The sequence below is a fragment of the Pongo pygmaeus genome, chromosome 1 (genome assembly GCF_028885625.2).
Source record: "Pongo pygmaeus isolate AG05252 chromosome 1, NHGRI_mPonPyg2-v2.0_pri, whole genome shotgun sequence".
Lineage (NCBI taxonomy): Eukaryota > Metazoa > Chordata > Mammalia > Primates > Hominidae > Pongo > Pongo pygmaeus.
In genome coordinates this window covers 145,196,637-145,222,015 of record NC_072373.2, presented here as the reverse complement: position 1 = coordinate 145,222,015, position 25,379 = coordinate 145,196,637, and the positions used below count along the sequence as shown (strand labels likewise).

At 39.5% G+C, this 25,379-nt stretch overlaps 1 protein-coding gene across 2 annotated transcripts in view; it reads right to left on the bottom strand.

Moving 5' to 3' along the window:
* Nucleotides 1–24,006, bottom strand: part of LPAR3 (lysophosphatidic acid receptor 3) — a 119,221-nt gene extending 95,215 nt beyond the window's left edge. The window contains exons 1-4 of one of the 2 annotated variants that reach the window (XR_008494178.2): nt 23,856–24,006; nt 22,093–22,241; nt 19,451–19,552; nt 1,761–1,893 (exon numbers count right to left, since the gene is read on the bottom strand). Coding sequence is in view for 1 of the 2 variants with exons in the window: in XM_054451423.1 (XP_054307398.1) it covers nt 1,761–1,796 (36 nt within the window). In the remaining variant the exon portion in view is untranslated. Of the gene's footprint in view, nt 1–1,760; nt 1,894–19,450; nt 19,553–22,092; nt 22,310–23,855 lie in introns of both variants that reach the window. The other variant, XM_054451423.1, reaches the window with a different exon arrangement.
* Between the last annotated feature and the right edge of the window lie 1,373 nt (nt 24,007–25,379).

The window sequence follows — 25,379 nt, the reverse complement described above, 5'->3', positions numbered from 1 at the left end:
ATAGGGTTTCCTGACCTGGGGAGGAGAATTTTAATTGAAGAAGAGATAGCACTGAAAGCCATGAGCATGGTGTTTCTGACCCCTCACCACTCCTCAGGCTAAGTTATTAGGGACACTTAGGTCTCCCCTTAAGTTTAGGAACCCAGGAATAAAGTGGTAGATTGCATTATTATTTAAAAATATATTGGCCGGGTGCGGTGGCTCACGCCTGTAACCCCAGCACTTTGGAAGACAGGGGCCGGCGGATCACGAGGTCAGGAGATCAAGACCATCCTGGCTAACACGGTGAAACCCCATCTCCACTAAAAATACAAAAAATTAGCCAGGCATGGTGGCGGGCGCCTGTAGCCCCAGCTACTCAGGAGGCTGAGGCAGGAGAATGGCGTGAACCCTCAAGTTGGAGCTTGCAGTGAGCCAAGATCGCACCACTGCACTCCAACCTGGGCGACAGAGCAAGACTCTGTCTCAAAAAATAAAAAATAAAAAAAAATAAGCTGCCCCTGGCCGGGAGCAGTGGCTCACGCCTGTAATCCCAGGACTTTGGGAGGCCGAGGTGGGCAGTTCACGATGTCAGGAGATCAAGACCATCCTGGCTAACATGGTGAAACCTCATCTCTACTAAAAATACAAAAAAAAAAAAAAAAAAAAAAATTAGCCGGGCATGGTGGCAGGCACCTGTAGTCCCAGTTAGTTGGGAGGCTGAGGCAGGAGAATGGCATGAACCTGGGAGGCAGAGCTTGCAGTGAGCCAAGATCGTGCCACTGCACTCCAGCCTGGGCGACAGAGCGAGACTCCGTCTCAAAAAATAAAAATAAAAATAAATAAATAATATAAGTTGCCCCTTTCCAGAGGAGAATTCAACTTCTCTGCCTTATTGATGTCAGGTTTATCCATTTGACTTGCTTTAGCCAATAAAGTGTGAGCTTTTCTAGCCAGCACAAGGTTCATTTTATTCTCTTTTTCCTCTACCCTGATATCAGCAATATCAGCTCTGCCAGCCTGGCTCTAGGAGAGCACAAGGCATGGAGAAATACCATGGCTGACCCAGGAAGGCCAGCCGAGTGAAAAATAAACCTTAGTCTTTCTAGGCCACTGAGATTTGGGGAGCATTTGTTACCACAGCATAACGCAGACGACCCTGACTGATACAAATAGAGAAGAGGTCCCCAACCTTTTTGGCACCAGGGACCAGTTTTGTGGAAGACAATTTTTCCATGGACAGCAGAGCGGGGATAGTTTCAGGATGATTCAAGCACATTGCATTTATTGTGCACTTTATTTCTATTAGTATTACCTTGTAATATATAATGAAATAATTATACATCTCACCATAATGTAGAATCAGTGGGAGCCCTGAGCTTCTTTTCCTGCAACTAGGTGGTCCCATCTGGGGGTGATGAGAGACTGTGACAGATCATCAGGCATTAGATTCTCATAAGGAGCCGCACCTAGATCCCTCGCACGTGCAGTTCACTATAGGGTTTGTGCTCCTATGAGAATCTATAATAAAGTCACTGCTAATCTCACAGGAAGTGGAGCTCAGTCAATAATTCAAGTGATGAGGAGTGGCTGTTAATACAGATGGTGCTTTACTCACTGGCCCACTGCTTACCTCCTGCTGTGTGGTCCTGTACCTAACAGGCCAAGGACTGGTACTGGTCTGTGGCCCCGGGGTTAGGGACCCCTGAAATATTGTACTGTGCCCTGCTTTCCATCTGAGACTTGGATAGAAAATATTAATGGAAGTGCTTCATACCAACCTGATATGGGCAGCAGCAGTACTGAAGTGGTGACATGGCAGAAATAGACACAGGAGGGACTGAATCCACAGTTTCCTGTGAGCCCCAGAGTGATGGAGAATAGCACTCAAGTCAGTTCTTTGCTGCTAAATACCTAAAAGGAAACCTGGATGGTGAATGCAGCAGGGACAGAGGCCAGCATCCAAAGATTAGGAGGGAGAATCACCCCCAAAGGAATGTAGTGAGCCAGGTGTTTACCACCCACCCACTCTACCCCAACACCTGAACACCTTAAAGTCTCTTTAGAACCTAGATGCCACACGGAGAAAATGAGAGGGGCAGAAGCCTAAATATAAACTTAAAATGACTGAAACTGTTGCATTTGCCCAAGTTTACCTGGAAAGCCATACGACTAAATTATTCAGTCAGTGATAAAAACAGGGGATTCAGCCGGGCACGGTGGCTCATGCCTGTAATTCTAGCACTTTGGGGGGCCAGGGCGGGCGGATCACGAGGTCAAGAGGTCAAGAGATCGAGACCATCCTGGCCAACATGGTGAAACCCCGTCTCTATTAAAAATACAAAAATTAGCTGGGCGTGGTGGCAGGTGCCTGTAGTCCCAGCTACTCGGGAGGCTGAGGCAGGAGAATCGCTTGAAGCTGGGAGGCAGAGGTTGCAGTGAGCCGAGGTTGCACCACTGGACTCCAGCCTGGCAACAGAGTGAGTCTCAGTCTCGGAAAAAAAAGAAAGAAAGAAATAGGAGGTTCAAGATAGAATTCAGATCCGCTTTTACAAAAATAGTTGTATGTTTGTCTGCCTAAGTTTGCAGCCTGAGATATGTATACGCACTTCACCAAGAGAAGAGAACATTATGGAGACTCCATGAGTTCAACAACTGTGGAATTCTGAGGGTCCACCCAGGCAAAGATGAAGTCATGTGTGGACAATGATAGCAGCTTGTATAATAGGCTACCTTCCCCCAAGCCTGATGTCCATGCTATGCCTAGATACTGGCTTTGCCTAAGGCAGCCATCAAGGACCTGCTTCTAGCAACACATTCAGCTGCACAAATATTTATTCTAGTAAACCTGAAAAAGAAAAAGGAAATAGTTGTAAATAAATCCTGCCAGAACTTTCTGCATTCTATGCACTAAACTTTTATCCTTGTTTTGCAAAAGAAAGCTGTAATATGACACTAACATTCTCATCTCCGGGACTGATTTTTTTTCAATTGGATTTGAGGGGAACTGGCCAGATTAATATTTAATGTTTTTGTGTAATTTGAATACTAACACAGTAGACTAAGATACTGTGAATGCACAATTTAAAAAATCAGAGCTTTAACCTTTAGTTCCTCTGAAATAGAGGGCTGATGCCTTTAAAATGGAAGATCAAGGGCTAAGAAGTTTTCAGCCTTTGATGTCATACAGTTTGAAATAAAAAATATATAAGATTAAATAGGATTCTATAATATTATGAAAGAAACATTCTAAAACAAGTAAATCACATAATTTTATACTTCACTTTGAAAGAATTTAGTTATTACTTACCAGCAAGAAAATATGTCATGATAAATGATCTTGCTGTAATAGAAGATTTTCTAGGAGGTTCAGTATTAGGTTTTTTAATTACTTGGACATGGCTTACTTTCATTATGCCATGTTGTGATAGAACTAGTATAGCAAAGGCGAATAACAATGACGGGTACAACGTATAAATATGAGTGAGGAAAATAATGACCAATGTGTGTAGAAATAAGCATATAAGTAAAAAGTTGTGAAAAACAAAAGAATAAAACTGAAACATGTTATAGGACTTAATTAAAGTGCCCATGACTTCTAAGATTCGCTGTCAAGTTTGAAAACTTTTTTTTTTTTTTGAGACGGAGTCTCACTCTGTCACCAGGCTGGAGTCCAGTGGCGCAATCTCGGCTCACTAAAACCTCCACCTCCCGGCTTCAAGCGATTCTCCTGCCTCAGTCTCCTGAGTATAGCTAGGACTACAGGCACGCGCCACCACACCCAGCTAATTTGTGTATTTTTAGTAGAGATGGGGTTTCACCATGTTGGCCAGGATGGTCTCGATCTCTTGATCTCATGATCCGCCCACCTCGGCCTCCCAAAGTGCTGGGATTGCAGGCCTGAGCCACCGCACCCAGCCTTCAAGTTTGAAAACTTTTATATGTTCTACCATATTTACTAGTTAAAAACCTTGGCCAATTTCACTCAGACTCTACAATTATAAATGGAGTAATAGTACCTACAACCAAATGCAGTGGAAATTAAAAAGATATAATATATTGTGGTAATTTTTTAAATGAGCTTATTACCTGGAGAAAACCAATTATTTCATGATGATAAAATGATCAGCTCATCAAATAATGAATCTTCAAAGTATATGAAATAAAAATTATCAGAGCCAAAGGGAGAAACAGACAAATCCCTAATTATAGTTGTAGATTTTAACACTTCTCAATAGTTGATAGGACAGGTAGACAAAAAAATAAGGTTATAGAAGATTTGAACAACACCATCAACTAACTTACCTGATTGGTGTTTATAAACGTTACACCCATCAACTACAAAATATGTGTTTTCAAGTACACATGTAATATTCACCAAGATAGACCATGTATTTTTTAAATTTTTTATTTCCATAGTTTTTGGGGAACAGGTGGTATTTGGTTACATGAGTAAGTTCTTGAGTGGTGATTTGTGAGATTTTGGTGCACTTTTCTCTCGAGCAGTATACACTGAACCCAATTTCTAGTCTTTTATCCCTCACCCCCTTCCCAGCCTTTCCCCTTGAGTCCCCCAAAGATAGACCATATTTTGAATCATAAAACAAGTTTCAATAAATCTAAAATAATTGAAATTATTCTCTGGCCAAAATGATAGTAAATTAGATGCCAACAACAAAAAGATATCTTTAAAATCCACAAATATTTGGAAATTAGGTGACACACATATAAATAACCCATGGATCAAAGAAAGAATCACAAGAGAATTTAGAAATTTTGAACAGAATAATAATGAAAACATTACACATCAAAATTTATGTGTTGCAGCCAAAGCAGTACTTAAAAAGATGTTTATAGTTTTAATTGGTTATACAGATGCTTCTCTACTTATGATGAGGTTATGTACAGATAGACGAATTTTAAAGTAAAAAAAAAAATCATAAGTCAAGCCATAGGTGCCACCTGTATTAGAAAAAAATAAAGTGAAAAAATTAACGATCTAAACATCTGCCTTAAAAGGCTAGAAAAAAGAAGAGCAAAATCAACCCAAAGAAAGTAGAAAATGGAAATAAAAGAACAAGAATGGAAAGCAATGAAAGAGAAAACAAACAGTAGGGAAAACCAAGAGTTGTTCTGTTGAAGAGATTGATAAAACTAATATTCTTGTAGTAGATTGGTCAAGATACAGAAGAAAACTCCACAAGTCGTCAAATCAGTAATGAAAGGGGAACATCACTATTGTTCCTACCCACATCAAAAAGTTAAAAAATAATATTAGATAAATTTGACAAGTTGATGAAAAGGAGAAATTCCTTTAAAAACATTGAGAGGTGAAGCCAGCTGAGCTTCTGGGTCGGGTGAGGACTTGGAAAACTTTTGTGTCTAGCTAAAGGATTGTAAATGCACCGATCAACACTCTGTGTCTAGCTAAAGGACTGTAAACACAACAATCAGCACTCTGTAAAAACAAACCAATCAGTGTCTGTGTCTAGCTAAAGGATTGTGAACGCACCAATCAGCACTCCAAAAACAGCACTCTGTAAAATGGACCAATCAGCGCACTGTAAAATGGACCAATCAGCAGGATGTGGGCGGGGCCAAATAAGGGACTAAAAGCTGGCCACCCCAGCCAGCAGTGGCAACCTGCTCATGTCCCCCTTTCCATGCTGTGGGAGCCTTGTTCTTTTGCTCTTCGCAGTAAATCTTGCTGCTGCTCACTGTTTGGGTCTGCACTACCTTTATGAACTATAACACTGACCGCAAGGGTGTGCAGCTTCATTCCTGAAGTCAGCAAGACCACGAACCCACCACGAGGAACAAACAACTCTGGACTAAAGAGCTGTAACACTCACTGCGAAGGTATGCGTCTTCACTCCTGAAGTCAGTGAGACCATGAACCCACCGGAAGGAAGAAACTCTGGACACATCTGAACATCTGAAGGAAGAAACTCCGGACACACCATCTTTAAGAGCTGTAACACTCACCACGAGGGTCCACGGCTTCATTCTTGAAGCCAGTGAGACCAAGAACCCACTGGAAGGAATAACTTCCGAACACAACATGACTTACCAAAACTGACAGAAAAAGCAATAAGATGTCTGGCTAGCATTATGCTTATCAAAGAAATTGAATATGTAATGGAAAACCTCATGAACAGAACTCTAGGTGCAGATGGCTTCGCTCATGAATTCTATCAAATATTTAAGAAGAAAATAATATTTATCTTATAAAAACTTTCTAAGGAAATATAGGAAGGAAAATTTCTCTACCTATTTCATGAGGCCCACATAGCGTTAATAGCAAAACCTTAGAAGAAGATTATAAAAGAGGAAAATTATAGAGTAATATCATTTATGAACATAGAATACAAATTCTCCAAAAAATTAGCAAATGAAATGTAGCAACATATGCAGATAATATAGTATGACTGAGATTTAACTCATTAATGTATGGTGGTTTCAACATTTTAAAAATCAATCAAAGTGCAGTAATTCACCAGATTAATAAAATAAGAATAAAAGTTATATCATAATTTCAATTTATGCAGAAAATACAGTTGGCAAAAGCTAGCACCTGTGGTTTTTTGTTTTTTATTTTGTTTTGTTTTGCTTTTGAGACTGAGTCTGACTGTGTCGCCCATGATGGAGTGCAGTGGCAGAGCTTGGCTCGCTGCAACCTCTGCCTCCCAGGTTCAAGTGATTCTCCGCCTCAGCCTCCTGAGTAGCTGGGATGACAGGCGCCCACCACCATGACTGGCTAATTTTTGTGTTTTTAGTAGAGACGGGGTTTCACCATGTTGGCCAGGCTTGTCTTGAACTCCTGACTTCAGGTGATCCACCTGCCTCAGCCTCCCAAAGTGCTGGGATTACAGGCATGAGCCACCACACCTGGCCCCATTTTTTGATTAAAAAAAAAATACCAGCGGGACACGGTGGCTCACACCTATAATCCCAACACTTTGGGAGGCTGAGGTGGTGAATTGCTTGAGTCCAGATGTTCAAGACCAGCCTGGGCAACGTGGCAAGACCCCTCTCTACAAAACATACAGAAAATTAGCAGGATGTTGTGTGGTGGCACATGCCTATAGTCCCAGCTACTCAGGAGGGTAGGGTGGGAGGATCACTTGGGTTGAGGAAGTGGAGGTTGCAGTGAGCCAAGATCACGCTACTGCATTCCAGCTTGGGCAACAGAGCAAGACCCTGTCTCAAAAAAGTAAAAAATAAAACTTAGCAAATTAGAAGTAGAAGGAAATTTTTCTCAGTTTGATAAAAGGAATCCATGAAAGACCTACTGCTAACAGCATGGCTAATGGCAAAATATTGAACACTTTATATGTGAGATCAGGAAGAAAGCCAAGATGTTTATTTTTACTCCTTCTATTTGACATTCTACTGGAAATTCTACCTGTGTAAAAAAGCAGTTAAATGAAATAAAAAGTCATCCAGATTGGCAATACATAAAGAGCTACACCATGTTGATGGGTTAAGATTTTAATTCTCCCCAATTCAATCTGTAGAATCAACGCTATCTAATCACAACTCCACCAGGCCTTTTTGTAGAAATTGACAAACCGATTCTAATTTTATATAAGAAAGCAAAGGACCCTTTGGATGAAGCTGGAAACCATCATCCTCAGCAAACTAACACAGAAACAGAAAACCAAACACCTCATGTTCTCACTCATAAGTGGGAGTTGAACAATGAGAACACATGGACACAGGGAGGGGAACATCACACACAGGTTCCTGTTGGGGGTTAGGGGCAAGAGGAGGGAGAGCATTAGGACAAATACCTAATGCATGTGGGGCTTAAAACCTAGATGACAGGTTGATAGGTTCAGCAAACCACCATGGCACATGTATACCTATGTAACAAACCTGTACATTCAGCACATTTATCCCAGAACTTAAAGTAAAATTTTAAAATAATAATAAGTTTAAATAAAATAATTTTAAAAAGCTTCTTTATTCCGTGGTTTTCTCTCGAAAAGAAGGAAGAGAGAGAGGGAGAGAGAAAGAAAGAAAGAAGAAAGAAAGAAAGAAAAGGACCTAAAATGACCAAAAAATTTTTGAAAAAGAAATCAAAGTTGGAGGATTTATACTGCTTGATGTCAAGGCCATACATAAAATTACAGTAATCAAGACAGTGTGATATTGAGGCAGGGTTAGTTAAGTAGATCGCAGGATAGAATAGAGTCCAGTAATAGTCTTCCACATACATAGTCAATTGATTTTCAACAAAGGAGCCAAGGTAATTCAATAGAGAAAGCATAGTCTTACAAACACTGCGGAAGGCCACAGGGACCTCTGCCTAGGAAAACCAGAGACCTTTGTTCACGTGTTTATCTGCTGACCTTCTCTCCACTATTATTCTATGACCCAGCCACATCCCCCTCTCCAAGAAACACCCAAGAATGATCAATAAATACTAAAAAAAAAAAAAACAAAAAAAAAAAGAGGAAAAAGAGAAAGCATAGTCTTTCAACAAATGGTACCAAAACAACTAGGTATCTATATGGAAAAATTAGGTGAACCTCCACCTCAATTTCATACCAAAAATTAATTAGAGATAAATCATAGACCTATGCATAAAATATAAAATTATAAAATGTCTAGAAGAAAGGTTATAGGAGACTATAATGAGAGAGGCAAAAATTTATGAGACAAGAAACAACACTAAAAGAAAAAAATTAATAAATCAGACTTCAAAATTATAAATGTCTGCTCTTCAAAAGATACCATCAAAAAAATGAAAATGCAATCCATAGACTGGGAAAAAATATTTGTTATACATGTGTTTGATAAAGAATTTGTATCTGGAATACACAGAGATTTCCTAAAAATTAATAATAAAAAGATAACCCAATTTAAAAGTGAGCAAAATACTTGAACTGGCACTTTGCAAAAAGAATGTAAATGAATGGCTAATAGACCCATGGAAAGATTATCAAAAGGCACCAGGGAAATAAAAATTAAAACTTCCATGAGATATCACTTTGCGTATACTATAATGACTAAAATTGAAAAGACTAAAAATGTCAAACGTTGGTGAAAAGTAAACCAACTAGGAGTCTCATACATTGTCAATGGGAGTAAAAAATGGTACAACCATTTTGAAAACCTATTTGGCAGTTTCTTACAAATTTAACCATAGTCCTACTCTATGACTTAGTAACTCTACTCATAATTGTTTACTCAAGGGAAATGAAAACACATGTTCATAAAAAGACTTGTATAGTAACATTCATAGTAGCTCTATTTGTAATAGGTAAAAACTGGAAACAACACAAATGTCCATCAACAGGGGAATGGATAAATAAATTATACATCTACACAATGGAATGCTACTCTATTAAAGAAGAAGCAATGGACTATGGATACCACAATAGCTGGGACAAGTATCAAATGCATTAGGATGAATGAAAGAAGACAGATATAAAAGAGTGCATAGTGTGTTATTCTATTATATGAAGTTCTAGAACAAATAAAACTAAAGTATAGTGAGAGAAATCAGAGTAACAGGGATTCACTGAAAAGAGTCACAAGACAACTTCTGGGGGTGATGGAAATGTTCTATATTATGATTTTTTTTCAAAACCATTGATCTTCCCACTAAAAATTGGTATTTGTTATGATTCTCTCTGCTTTGGGGTATATTTTTCATTTCTGTAATAACATTTTATGGAAATTATAAAATATAAAATGATTCTAATTAGTGATTTTAATGGCTTTTTTTCCATTTATGTTGTGGATGAAGTCCCAAAGGCCTAGAATAAAGTAGATAGCAGGATTCTGTATTCTTAAATGACCTGCTAGACCCCACTTGTGCAAGTATAATAAATGATTGTAAAACTATTTCTTTCAGCACTGGCAATCTGTCCCCTCCAGTCTATAAAAGAATGCCAGTGGAAGAGGTCAAGCAAGGGGATTTCTTTGAAAAATATAAGTGAAATAGGTGCTTTATCTCCCCCACTCCCAAGCAAAAGAGAAGTGTGCTTCCCCTAGATCTCAAGCAAATGAGAACAACATAACGTTCAATAAACCTGACATATATGCTCCAGAGCCTTGCTACGCAAAGCGTGGTGCATGGAGCAGCAGCATAGGCATCACCTAGCTGCTTGTTAGAAATGCAGAATCTCAGTCCCCAACCTAGACTTGCTGAATCAGAATCTGCATTTTAACAATATTCCCCAGGTGACTGGTATGGGCATTAAAGTTTGAGAGGCACTGCCCTAGAGTTTAGGTGAGCATAAGAATCAGAATGAGGAGCTGTGCCAAGTTGCCCTGAGCTGGCTGAGCAGAGAGGAGAAAAAGGCCACATTGGGAGCACACCGCACTTTCATTCATGGCAGCACAGAGGCTGTTCGTGTTTTCATGAGCCAAAAAATATTCACACAGTGTGCCATCAGCCTGAGGCTGGATTTAAGGGGAATTTGTTGCAGAAGCCTCTTTGAGAGCAACGTGATTCATAGGGGGAAAATACAAGAGGCTAGGGTCAAGACTGGAGAAGTGTGGCATTAACTACAAGTAAGGCATTGCTGACTCATGGGAATTTATTCTAATTGTCGGGGGAGGGAAGGAGTGTTATCTCTGAGAAACCCAGAAAAGCATCCTATGAGAAAAAGAGACAGCAATTGGGTCCCTGTACCGACAGACAGTATCAGCCTTAGAATATGCCCTTTTTCCTGTTCCTCTAACCTCCTGGGTTAGACCATGGAGAGATTAGAAACTAAGGCTACTGACTAGAGGGACACAGACAAGGAGAAGAAAATGAAAGACAACCAGACTCCCCTCTTCCATTTCAGTTTCTTGACTTGAAAAACTCAAACCTTGGAAGGAGAGAAGATTTAATTTTGAATGAAATTCAGAAATTTAATTATTATACCAGGTAGGTCATTATAGTTACTGAAACAAGACTGTTCTTTGTCTGACAATAATCACAAGATGCCTAGTTATCTAATAACAATTAGAATATTTATGAGACCTGTCCAAGATTTCACCCAAAAGGTAGGTAAAAGGCCAGACTATATATTAGGTTTAAATGGGTAATTTGGGAAATACTGTATTTATCTTCTGTTCACACGTGAGTTCATCTTGTTAAAAAAAAAAAAAACCTAAAATATAGGAAGACACTTTAAAAAGAAAATATGTCAGTATAAAAACAGAACTCCTATTCAGTAAATGGTGCTGGGAAAACTGGCTAGCCATATGCAGAAAACTGAAACTGGACCCCTTCCTTACACCTTATACAAAAATTAATTCAAGATGGATTAAAGACTTAAGTGTAAAACCCAAAACCATAAAAACCCTAAAACCCTAGAAGAAAACCTAGGTAATACCATCCAGGACATAGGCATGGGCAAAGACTTCATGACAAAAACGCCAAAAGCAATTGCAACAAAAGCCAAAATTGACAAATGGGATCTAATTAAACTAAAGAGCTTCTGCACAGCAAAAGAAACTATTGTCAGAGTGAACAGGCAACCTACAGAATGGGAGAAAATTTTTGCAATCTACCCACCTGACAAAGGACTAATATCCAGAATTTACAAGGAACTTAAACACATTTACAAGAAAAATACAAACAACCCCACCAAGAAGTGGGGAAAGGATATGAACAGACACGTCACAAAAGAAGACATTTACGCAGCCAACAAACATATTTTAAAAAGCTCAATATCACTCATCATCTGAGAAATGCAAATCAAAACCACAATGAAATACCATCTCATGCCAGTCAGAAAGGCAATTATTAAAAAGTCAAGAAACAATAGTTGCTGGTGAGGCTGCAAAGAAATAGGAATGCTCTTACATTCTTGGTAGGAATGTAAATAAGTTCAACCACTGTGGAAGACAATATGGTGATTCCTCAAGGATCTAGAGCCAGAAATACAATTTGACCCAGCAGTCCCATTACTGGGTATATACCCAAAGGAATATAAATCATTCTACTATAAAGACACATGCACACGTATGTTTATTGCAGGACCGTTTATGATAGCAAAGATATGGAACCAACCCAAATGTCCATCAATGATGGACTGGATAAAGAAAATGTGGTACATATATACCATGGAATACTATGCAGCCACAAAAAGGAATGAGATCATGTTCTTTGCAGGGACGTGGATGAAGCTGGAAGTCATCATCCTCAGCAAACTAACACAGGAACAGAAAACCAAACACCGCATGTTCTCACTCATAAGTGGGAGGTGAATATTAATAACACATGGACACAGACAGGGGAACAACACACACCAGGGCCTGTCAGGGGGTGGGAAGTTGAGGGGAGGGAACTTAGAGGACAGGTTAGCAGATGCAGCAAACCACCATGGCACACGTATACCTGTGTAACAGGTTCTGTTACACACGTTCTGTACATGTATCCCATTTTTTTAAGAAGAAATAAAGAAAACAAAAAGAAACAAAAAGAACTTCTAGAAATAAAAAATTGAGTAGCTGAAATTAAAAAAAAACTTAAAATTTTAGAAACAGCCAAAACAGAGAGTTAATGAACTGAAATATAAATCTAAAGAAATTCATGAGACTGGAGAGAAAAGGGGATGAAAATTGTGAAAGGGAGATGAAGAGATATGGAAAAGATAAAGAGGTCAACATGTTTCAGAAAGGGAGACAAGAGAGAATGGGCCGAAGGAAATAATATTTTTCTGAAACAAATGACTCGGTATTTTTCCGAATTGAAGAAAGACATGAATGTTTAGATTCCAGAAGCACAACTACAGTATCTCAAACGATTAAATTTAACACACACATACACTGAAGTATAAGTAGCCTTCAAAGCAACCAGTAAGAAAAGACAAATTACTTAGACTCATAACAGACTTCTCAAAAGAGACCAGGTAGAATACGGAATATCATTACCAAAGAGTTGAAGGAAAATATTGGGGAACCTAGAACTTAATTTTCAGCTAAAGAATTATTGAAAACTGAAGGTTAAGTGAGGATTTTGAGATGAAGACTAAGCCTCAAAGAGCTACTAAAGAAAGAATAACATCAAACCCAAAAAGAAACAGTGTGTGCAAAAAGCATTTTTCCTCTTGCAAATGGTACCAACACGAGTAAATTAGGGTTTTAAATTTTTCACTTTTATAAGCTATAAAAGATGTAAATTCGAATAATCATTGTCTATACCAGACAATAAGTAAAAATAACAATTAATCAGGGAAGGACATGAAAAAAGGAACTAAAATACTAGGCAAGAAAAACATAAAGAGAGAGTGAACAGAGATTGGGGATGGGCTAAGGCGTAAACTCTAGGGTTCCTATATTATTGAAGAGTAGCATAGAGACTTTTTATTAATTTTGGATTTTTCTAAGTCAGGTAAAAAGTAAAGAGGTTAAGAGTAAATACTAAATAAAAAGGAATAGAAGGAAATAAACTCCATTAATCCAATAGAAGAAAAGGACGGGGGAAAATAAATAAGAAAAAAAGCATGGTTTATGCAAAACACAAATTAGGATTATAGAAATAAATCCAAATATGTCAGTAATCACAGTAAATGTAAGCAAAATAAACAATTGGGTTCAAATAGAGATATTGCAATTAAACCAACAAATCCAGCTACATGCTACTTGAATGAGATACGTTTAGATCATCATAATAAAAAATATATACTAAACAAATACTAACTAAAAGAAAGCCTGTGTAACTCTATTAATATCCATCAAAAGAGACCTTAAGAAAAAATGTGTTATTTGGACAAAGAGGGTCACCACAAATAGAATAATTCTTCAAAAAGTCACTACGCTAAAAAGCAAGATTTTGTCTATAAAACCATTTTCTCACAACTTTCATTGTAACCTTTAAAGAAGTGTTTTTACTAGGGAAAAAAATAACAACACCTTCTTATCCCACCTCCTAAGTAAATCATATCTAAAATTACTAAGTTTTCTTCTCATCTTTCTTTTTCAATTAACCCCATGGCAATCTAAAAGCTGCTTAAAGTGTTCAGTAATGTCAAAGAAAAGGATTCATGTTCAGTACTTGTGTTATTTTATTTATTAAATCCTGATTGCAAAGAGCAGCAAAAGGAATTACAGATTTAAGTGAGGGTTCTCTGCAGCTTGAGAACACTGATTCTCGTGTATTAGCAATTACATTAAATATTATAAAAGAAAAATGTCCAGGCTTAAGAGTAGGTAGTTTCAGAAACAGAGTGGGTGTTTCTTATGCCAGATTTCAAATACATATTTTATAATCCACGGGCATTTCGATTAGCTTTCTTTCTTTACTTTTTCTGTTTGTGAAATAATATGATTGTGCCATATATAAAGTAGGGATAACAATACATGCTCTACCTAGCACAGGGCTATTGTGTGGATAAAACTAAATAATATATGTGAAAGGCCTTCACAAACCTTTTAGTACTATGTAAACGTATGGTGTTATTCTTACTTTGAACCTATGCTCCTATGATGGATTGTTAGTATTAAAAGCTTTACCCACCACTTCTTAAACATGCCTGTAATATCTCACTTATCTGTTATTGTACACTTTGTCTAACCTTTAAGAGTAAAACTACCATCATTTATACTTTTACATAAATAAATGGTAATGGTAAAATAGTTCACACCATTCACCTTTCTATCACTGAACATGCTACATATATATCCAAAATGAAGAAAAACTAGTAGAAGTGTTTAGTGTAAACAATGATTTTTTCTTAGTGATGGGTTTTGGCGCTCTTGCAAGCGTGAGACCAGAATGTCTTGCCATGCCTTGCTATGGTTTTAGACAGGGTCTCATGCTGTTGCCCAGGCTGGAGTGCAGTGGCGCAATCTCAGCTCACTGCAGCCTCTACTTCCTCGGCTCAAGCCATCCTAGCACCTCAGCCCCCAGGTAGCTGGGACTACAGGCATGCACCACCACAGCTGGCTAATTTTTGTATTTTTAATAGAGACGGGGTTTTGCCCTGTTGCCCAGGCTAGTCTAAAACTCCAGAGATCAAGCAATCCTCCCACCTCAGCCTCTCAAAGTTCTGGGATTACAGGCATGAGCCACTGCACCGGGCCTTATTCTGAATTCTTGAGGTGGCTGACATGAGTTAGAAAATACAAAACAAAAAAACAAAAAAAATAAAAAAATAAAAGAAAGTAATTGGGACACTAATAGAGTCATTGGCCAGAAGTCAGTGGGAAGCGTGGTCCCCACACAGACGGAGTCTGAGTGCATCAGCCAGGACATCATATCAATTATGCTCCTCACAACAGGAGATAAGGGCGGTGCATTTCTATAACCACCACAACAATGGAGAAGCCGGACAACGCCGTGAGTAGGATGAAAATAAATGTCATTAATGAGAGGCAGACCAATGCGTGGATCTCTGGTTATAATATGACACCACACTGCTTCTGTGGTATTCCTGCCGAAAACGCATATCCTGAATCTAATCATGAGGAAACACCAATCTAGATTAAGGGGCTATCTGTAAAATAATGACCAGCATTCTTCAAAAATCTCAGAGCCATGAAAGACAAAGAAAGGCTGAGGGACTGTTCCAGATTAAAGGAAATAAAAGAGGTGCAACAACTAAATTCAATAGTGACCCTGGATTGGATCCTGTGTGAGAGGGGAAAGAATGCTATAAAGAGAATTGTTGGGACAATTGATGAGCTGGATTATGGGCTGCAGATTTGATGAAAATATTGCATCAATATTAAAGTTCCTGAATTTGAACACTGTGTTCATAAGAGATTATTCTTGTTCTTAGGAAATATGCACTGAAGTTGCATATTTATGCAACTTTTATGCACTTTATGCCTTATAATATTTGTATTATACCCCTTTCATAGTAGTATATGCAACCTTCTCTTGAATAGTTTAGTAAAATAAATTCTGTAAATGAGAGAGAGAATATGAAGGGCATCTTCTGAAAGGTACAGTAATTGAGATGCATGTCCAACTGCTGATTTCATCAATGATCAAATACTGCATCGAGGCATGAAAAGTACATGAGAGGTATTAAAATACATTATTAACACGGACTGTCTTGGCTTCTAGCCAGTGAAATGAAAGAGGTGCTGAGTCCAGATTTTATGAGGTAACTATCTTTTAAAAATCATGATTTGGTGATTCATTATTGCACATGCCAGAAACTCCACCCCAGTGGATGCAATTATCTTTTTTTTAAAAAGCTAGTTAGATAAGATTATAATTGTGGGCAAGCTGACTTGGATTCATTAATCAGTACTGCTGCACTGGTTTACTGTAAAGGGGGCAGAAAGGAGCGGATAATCGGCTACTAGTGTATATTTTCAGCTATAGAAATTTAAAAATAGATAGTAGGTCAAGAAGAACACACCCAGACATTTGAGGTGTTCATATCAAACTAATTTTCATAATTCTTGCACAGAAAACAGGCTTATTACTTTAAGTTTTCTCTCCATTCACCCAATGTGTCCAGTTTATCCTTTTCAAAGCTTGTTCACATTCATTTACTCCTAGATATTACATCAACCTTGTGAACTACCCAGCTGTAAAGACAAGCTGCCCACTCAGGCGGTTACTACTGTGTAACCTTGGACAAATTACGTAACCTTTCTGCACTCTCAATTTTATTATCCCTGTATTACAGATGAGGATTCTGAGACTTGGAGCAGCTTAACAACTTGTCTAAATCACTAAGCAACTTAGTGTTAGAGCTGGGAACTTCTATGGGGCTTTCGACTCCCCCACCAAGGTAAAAATTATTTTCCGTTGAACACCAGCATTATTTGAGTTCAAGGAATGTTGTTTAACAAGGTGTTGTTTGAAAATAGAAGTCACATTTCTCATTAAGTAGGCTAAACATTTTTTTCTGCCATTCAATTCTATTCAATAAGCATTCATTTGGAAGGCAGGCAGTGGAAAGGGAAAAATGGAGAAGGCTTTGGAGTCAGAAGCTTTGGATTTGAATCCAGGTTCTCTACTTACTCTGTGCTCAATTTTCTCTTTGGGAAAATGGAGATCCTGTTATGTAATCTGTATGTTTGCTGAGATGAGTGGCAACAATAGATGGACATAGTGTGCATTCAACCAAATACAGCTTTTTAAAAATATGTTATTTGTTGATTGCCTGCTATTCACCAGGAACCTTGCTAGGCACATGAAACATAGAGACAGAAAACAGTCCTTGGAGGGGGCTCCAAGAATTAGTAACGGTTCTTTTTTTTCAAGACAGAGTCTTGCTCTGTCACCTAGGCTGGAGTGCAGTGGCACGATCTCGGCTCACTGCAACCTCCACCTCCCAGGTTCAAGCAATTCTCCCCCCTCAGCCTCTCAAGTAGCTGAGATTACAGGTGCCCATCACCACACCCGGCTAATTGTTGTATTTTTAGTAGAGAAGGGGTTTCACCATGTTGGCCAGGCTGGTCTCGAACGCCTGACCTCGTGATCTGCCCGCCTCGGCCTCCCAAAGTCTGGGATTACAGGCGTGAGCCACCGTGCTTGGCCTAGTAATACAGTAAGCATGCTAAGCCAGCCATATATGCTGCAATGGTTTTTTCCTTGGTGTGCTTTTTGGTTTTATGTATGTATTTATTTTAAGAGACGAAATCTCACCCTGTCACCCAGGCTGGAGTTCAGTGGCACGGTCACAGTTCTCAGTGGCTGAGATTACAGGCGTGGGCCACAATGCCTGGCTAATTTCTATTTTATTTTTTGTAGAGAAGGGGCCTCACCATCTTGCCCAGGGTGGTCTCGAACTCATGAGTTCAAGTGATCCTACTGCCTCAGCCTCCCAAAGTGCTAGGATTATAGGCATGAAATACTACACCCAGCCTCTCAGTGTGCTTTTTAAATTGTGTTTACATTCTTACTTTTCTAAAATGTTTTGTTTTTATATAATAAAATATATTTGGTTATTTTATGGTTTTGTGCAGCTTTCTTTTTTTTTTTGGAGATGGAGTCTCCCCCATCCCCCAGGCCGGAGTGCAGTGGAGCGATCTCGGCTCACTGCAGCCTCTGCCTCCCTGGTTCATGCGATTCTCCTGCCTCACCGTCTCGAGTATCTGGGATTATAGGCTCCTGCCCTCATGCCCGGCTAATTTTTTTGTATTTTTAGTAGAGACAGGGTTTCGTCATGTTGGCCAGGCTGGTCTCAAACTCTTGACCTCAGGTGATCCACCTGCCTCAGCCTCCCAAAGTGCTGGGATTACAGGCATGAGCCACCATGTCCAGACTGTGCAGCTTTAAACTCAGAAAGTCCTTCTTGACTTCTGAGATCAGATCAATATTTATTTGTATTTTTTTCTAGTCCTTTTATAGGCTTAATTTTTCACATTTAAATCTGTAATCTATCCAGAATTTATTTGGCTACATGGTCATAAGGTGCTGAATAGTTATGTGGATGACACCAGTTGATGTTACTGTTTCAGTTGGCTTTTACCCATTTTTGTCCCAATAACTTGACTTTCTAAGCTGCCTGCTGTGAAAATTGATTGCCATTTTTGAAAAGGCCAGTGGGGAAGAAATATATATCTGTGAGTTTTATCTCATTTAGTTGCTTCAGTTTTAATGTGGGATAATAAATGTTGGCTCTTGTCTCAATCACATAAATGTGGAAACTTTGACGAGAGTATTTTGCGTAAAGGCTAAAGGTCAGAACCTCCCTCATCCTGGAGAAAAGTGGGAGGAGGGTGGAGTCATGTCATTGCCTGTCAACTCCCCACCCTAAACTTATCTGCCCATCACCTAGGTTAAAACCCTATCTGCCTGCCATCTCTTCTCCTTACGCTTACCTTTTCCAGGTGGACCATGGAGCCATTTATGCAAGGGAGATAAAAATCTAGTAGAAGGATCATCACTGATCCACTCACCCCTTCCTCCAACTGTTACTACGGTTCCTTAAAAGCTGTTCAAGAAACTTGGCTGTCGAGGGATAAGATATAGGAAGCAGTCTTTATGTTATTCTGGCTTGAGGTTGAAATGCATTTTCCCCAGAGATCAAACCAGGACTTGGTGGCTCATTGTTCAGAAATGACTTTGGACAATGATGATTTCCCCTCATAGTGCCTCACTGGTTGTGCAGGGTCACTGTGCTGGAGTGGATCACCTTAAGGCTGTGGCTTAGCCCTCTGAGCACGCTGTCAAGAGCTGAACCTTACGGGGTCTATGCCAGGCTGCCCTTTGTGCCCCTCAGGGCTGGAGATGGGTGTCCTGCTTCATAGTAAGCCTGCAGGGTGGCAAGAGTTCTCCCTCAACACCAACGTCCAGCCTGGCTCCCCTGACCTGGCTTGGAGAAATGAGAAAATTCCTGATGGGTTTTTTTCTGTCCTTGCACCCCATATGGTCCGTACATTAAACCTATTTATGCCTAGTGTTCCATTATTGGAACACTAAGCATATGGGAGTTATTTATATCCTACTACTCAAGGTCATTCCCAAGGTCTGATTTTTCACTCATGCAAAAATTCAAAAAGTTGCAACCTCCGGCATAAATGGGTTTTAATTAAGGAAATGTTAGGAGCTTACCACCTCTAATCCTCATGGGGTGCAGTCACTGGGGCTGGGAGAGTCGGAAGAAGCATCACTGGGACTGGTCTCAACACAAACTGCTGACCATCTCTGCAGGGTCTGGGTGGAAGGAGGCAGATCAGTACCACATGCACTCAGGCATTTTTACAACTTCATTTTTTCTTCTTGTGAGATGGGGGCCATGCCACTCTCCTTGCTCTGTTCCCCCAGTCTCAGGCTACCTTGGCCCAGAAACATTCCTCCAACATGACTGTATTTACTACCACCTTCCAAATGAAGGCAGTCGTAGGAGTGGGCACAAAGCAATCCTGTCTCAGCGTCCCTCCCATCAGTTCACTCTTCCTTCCCCTCCCCTTCAGTCTCCTCACGCCCATCCCCACACACCGCCCTAGCCTAAGGGAAGCAGAGGCAAAGCACCTCCTGGCATTTACTTGCAAGACCCTCCTTTCCCAGGCAGCCTCATTAGGCTCTAAACCTTTGTGATCCCACTCCCAAATCTTGATTGTGGTCACAGGTGGGAGGCTGAGGGTAGGATGGAGTCCTTATAAAGTCCCTATGCAGTTTGTAAGCATCAGAATACAGAATACAGATTTTGTTAGTGGTTACACCAAGTCTTGACACCTTAATAGACACAAAACTGCTGCTGGCCAAGGTCAGAGCATCTCAGAGTGCATGGGTATAGGGGTAATGGGGAAGGGATGATGCAAAAACAGAAAGTGTTGGATATGCTTCTTTTCTTAAAATTGTGAGAAGCAGCAATATGCATGTGATGGAAATATGCATTCAACCCATTCATCCTAACAAATGTATATTTCTCAATAATAGAAGCTATGAAAGGAGACCCTCCCCTCCAAATGCATAGTTCAAAAGCATGAACCCTTAAGAAAATGACAGGGTAATTAGCAGAAAAGTCTTGTGAGAAACAAAAATATACAGTTGATCCTCCAGATCCATGGGTTCCATATCTGTGGATTCACCCAACAGAAAAAATGGATGGTTGCATCTGTACCAAACATGTACAGATTTTTTTCCTTGTCATTATTCCCTAAATACAGTATAACAACTATTTACTTAGCATTTACATTATATTAGGTATTATAAGTCATCTAGAGATGGTTTAAAGTATACGAGAAAATATGTGTAGGTTAGGTGCAAATATTTTATATTAGGGACTTAAATATTCATGGATTTGGGTTTCCACAGGGGTCCTGGAATCAATCCTCCATGGATATCAGGGGATAACAGTATATACAGATAGATAAAACATATATGTATATACACACACACACTATATACACACATATATACAATACATACACATATGATATATAATACATATTATATATATATATATATATATATACAAGCACACACACCAATCTAGTGTATTTCTGAGAGATAATTTTAAGGCAAATTTCTCGTTATGTTTGTGATTGTGTTTAATTACAGGGTAATGGCATTTCTCTCTCTCTCTTTAATCTGGGTGACTGCAGCAGCTTTGTGACTGATTTCCCTGCTTGCCTCCCTCCACCTCAACCCATCCTCCACAGATCTGCCCTCTCTGGTCATGCAGTTCTCAGGTCTAAAGCCCCCCCTCCCATGGCGTACATACTCCTGTGGCCTTGCCTTGTCCCTTCTCTAGTCCTGTCTTCTATCATTTTCCCTGTATACAGCCTATACGCTGACCACGCCAAAGCATCATTTTCCTAACTGACCAGGTTCTGTCTCTGATGTCCAGGCCTTTGCCATTGGTATCCTCATCCATCCCACACCACGGCCATCCCACATCATGGCCATCTGGTCAAATACAACATATTCTTCAAATCTAAGCTCTAGCATTGTCTAGTCTCCTCAACAGGCAGGCAGAAGCTATCTCCTTTCTGCTCTCATATAGTAACTTGGGCTGACCTTGTATTATCTTTGCTTTTTTTCTGTGATTCTCTCTCCCACTGGACACCAAACTTGGTGAGGGCAGGAATCTTCTCATTCATTCCTTGCATCCCTAGTACTTATCACAGTAGTGGAAATCAACAAAAATGTGCTGAATTAATGGTCTTTGATAGCACCATCATTTTCCTTCTACATATCATGTAGTTATCTAGTGTTTCCCAAAACTAATGATGCTTATTACTTCCCTTGTTTAACTTGTCACCTGGGAAACTTCCATGCTTATTAGCTAAGTCTATCTTTCAAACCATGCCTCCCTGCCCCTCAACCAGCCAGAGGAAATTAATTATTGATAGCAGCACTCTGATTTTCCCCCAAAGGCAAACCAAGAGCTAAGACTCAACCCACTGTCCTGCTATCATAAATGACACATGTAGGAGGGCACAAACACAGTGCTACGTCCAAAAGGCATGATTAATACCTGCTCCCTCTGTAGACCTAGCATGGCGGGCTCACAAGTGAGGATGTAAATCCACTTTTTCAGAGCAAACATTCCTCTTGGGGGACATCCACTCAACCTCGAGGAGAGAGTAATGACCACAGCCCATAGGCCGTGGGAGATGAGTAATTTACTGCTGCTAGGTAATTAGTGGTGCTAGAAAAAAAATTGCTTTCATTTAAAATTCTCTTTAAGCCATATGTATCATGGCTCATGGGATAATTTATGTATCATTAGAAACTAAGAAACATACATCACCCTAATAAATTGTCTCCCCCATTCACCATAGCCAATAGCTCCGGATGTCTTTAAGAAGTCAAAGTTTTGCTGTCCTTGTTATGTAAGGTGGTGTGGAAATGCTTGTCTGTAACTCGTTTAGCTTCATATTCACTCCCTGGTTCTCTGGCAGAGGCAGATGGTAAGAGAAACATTTGCCATCTTTTTCATGCACTGGTTTGCAGTAGCACTTGCTGTAAATGAGCCCATAGTAAAACAATCATGAGTTGTATTGTTTTTCCTAACAAGGCTGGAGGTCATATGGCAACTAGGCAAACATGCTTGAGTTCAGAATGTGAATCACTCTAAACAAAGTCTCAGTTAAGGGTAAAATATTAAATGGAAAGCCAGAAAATGAGGCTTTTCACTGATGGAGGGTAGGGCATGGGATAAAGGAGAGCAGCTCAGCGCCCAGCCTGCAGGCACAATGTGGGAACCTTGATCAATATCACCAAACACAGAAGTTTGATCTCCATCTTTGTAAGGCAAAAAATAAGTGGCTCCACAGCCACTTATTTGTGAGGACAGAGGAAAATGGTGTACCCAAATGCCTGTTAAAAAGCAAATCCATGAAAAGACGTAGCAGAAACTTAAATGTATATCACTAAGTGAAAGAAGGTGACTCTGGAGAGGTGGCATACTATGGGATTTCAACTATATGACATTCTGGAAAAGGAAAAACTATGGGGACAGTAAAAAGACCAGTGGTTGCCAGGAGTTTAGGTGTGGGGTGGTGGTGAGGGAGGAATGGCTAGGCAGAGGAGAGGATTTTTAGGGCAGTGAAGCTACTCTGTATGATACTATAATGGTGGATACATGTTATACATTTGTCTGAATCCAGAGTGTGCAACAGCAAGAATGACCACAATGTAAACTATAGACTTTGGGTGGTAATGATGTGCCAATGCAGCATTCATTGGTTGGATTATATACCAGCCAATGGTAGCTAATATACCACTCTGGTGTGGGATGTTGATAATGGCAGAGGCTGTGCACATGTGTGGGCAGAAGGGATATGAAAACTCTCTGTACTTGCCTCTCAATTTTGCTGTAAACCAAAAATTGCTCTAAAAAAAAGTCTGTTTTTTTAGAATCTTAATAAAAGATTCATGCTTTTCTTTTATTAAATTTATTAAATTTAAAAGTACATTCCTGGGTTCCTAGCCTTTTCTTTAAAAACCATGCTTTAATCACTGAGTTATATAATCCCATCATCAAGATTCACTGCGTAACTTGTAGGGCCCACTGAAAAATGAAAATGTGGGGTCCCTTGTTCAAGAAATATTAAGAATTTCAAGACTGATGGAGGACCATTAAGCCAAGCACAAGGTTCTTTGAGAATGCACGGATTACGCAGCCACAAAGCTGGCTCTGCATGTCAGCAGTATCCAGAGCCTGGAACATCTCAAGTGTAGGAAGGAAAAGCAGAGGTGCTCAGTCAGCACCTGCATCAAGACACAGGACCAGCAGTTTCTTGTTCCTGTGCCTATTGTCCTTCCTCAAGTTCCTGATACCAGAATGCTGTGTTTAGGGTTTAGCCTGTAAAGTCCTCATTACCCTTCATGCAAGAGCTACTTCATGCATGCTTTTCCAACTGTGTGAAATTCTAGATATTTGGTAGAGAAAGACTCAACCTCATTGCAATGTAGTAGGCTACCCTTATCCACTTTCTGTGGTTTCAGTTACTAGAGATCAACCATGGTCTGAAAATATTGAATGGAAAATTCCAGAAATAAATACTTGATAAGCTTTAAATTGCTCGCCATTCGGAGTGGTGTGATGAAATCTCCTGCTGTCCCATCCCATCCATCATGGCACGTGCATCCTCCCTTTGCCCAGCGTGTCCATGCTGAGATGCTCCTCATCCATTAGTCATCAGCATCGTCTACTCCTGACATCTAACCATTGACATCACCATGGCTCAGTGATCCGGGACCCCCTTCTGACGTATCATTGGAAGGTCAGTAGTGGCCTATCGTTACGTCACAATGCCTGTGTCACTCACCTCACTTCATCACATACACATTTTATCATTTCACATCATAAGAAGGGTGAATACAGTGTAGTAAGATATTTTGTGAGACCACATTCTTATAACTTTTATTACAATATAGTGTTATAATTGTTCTATTTTATTAATACAGTATATTGTTATTATAATTGTTCTATTTTATTATCATTGTTAATACAGTATATTGTTATTGTAATTGTTCTATTTTATTGTTATTGTTGTTAATCTCTTACTGTGCCTAGTTTATAAATTACACTTTATCATAGGTATGTATGTATAGGAAAAAACATAATATATAAAGGTTGAGTATCCCTTATCAAAAATGCTTGGGAACAGAAGTGTTTCAGCTTTTGGATTTTTTCAGCTTTTGGAATATTAACCTATACATAGAGATATCTTGGGGGTAGGATCCAAGTCTAAACATGAAATTCATTTATGTTTCATATATACCTTATATACATAGCTTAAAGGTAATTTCATACAATATTTTAAATAATTTCGTGTATGAAACAAAATTTTGACTGTGACCCATCACATGAGGTCAGCAGTGAAGCTTTCCACTTGTGGAGCCATGTCAGCAAAAGTTTCAGATTTTGGAGCATTTCGGCTTTTGGATTTTCGAATTAGGGATGCTCAACCTGTACGGGATTCAGTACTGTTTAGAGTTTCAGGCCTGTACTGGGGGTCCTGAAACATATTCTCTCTGAACAAGGAGGGACTACATGGTTAAAATGTTCAAACTTCAAGTGAAGCAAAGCAAAATAAAATTTTCTCAAGTTACAAGAAAATAAAGATGGAGCTGATTAGAAGTAAAATGAGGTCTGTTCATCTAATGTTACTGCAATATGTGGCTGTCACAAGTGAATTGTTCAGGTATCTGGAATCATACCTGTAAGTATCACAGCTCTTGATATTGTCAAGAAACAACTCTGTGGCCAAGACCATGGTGGTAGTTTATTGAATATACCTTTCCAATGACTTTAGAAAGCCCCCTGAACATCAATACAGTGCTGGGCTATGTGTGTGTGTGTGTGTATATATATATATATATATAATTTTTTTTTTTTTTGGTTGTTGTTGTTGTTGTTGTTGAGATGGAGTCTCGCTCTGTCGCCCAGGCTGGAGTGCAGTGGCACGATCTCGGCTCACTGTAAGCTCTGCCTCCCAGGTTCACGCCATTCTCCTGCCTCAGCCTCCCGTGTAGCTGGGACTACAGGTGCCCGCCACCACGCCCGGCTAATTTTTTTGTATTT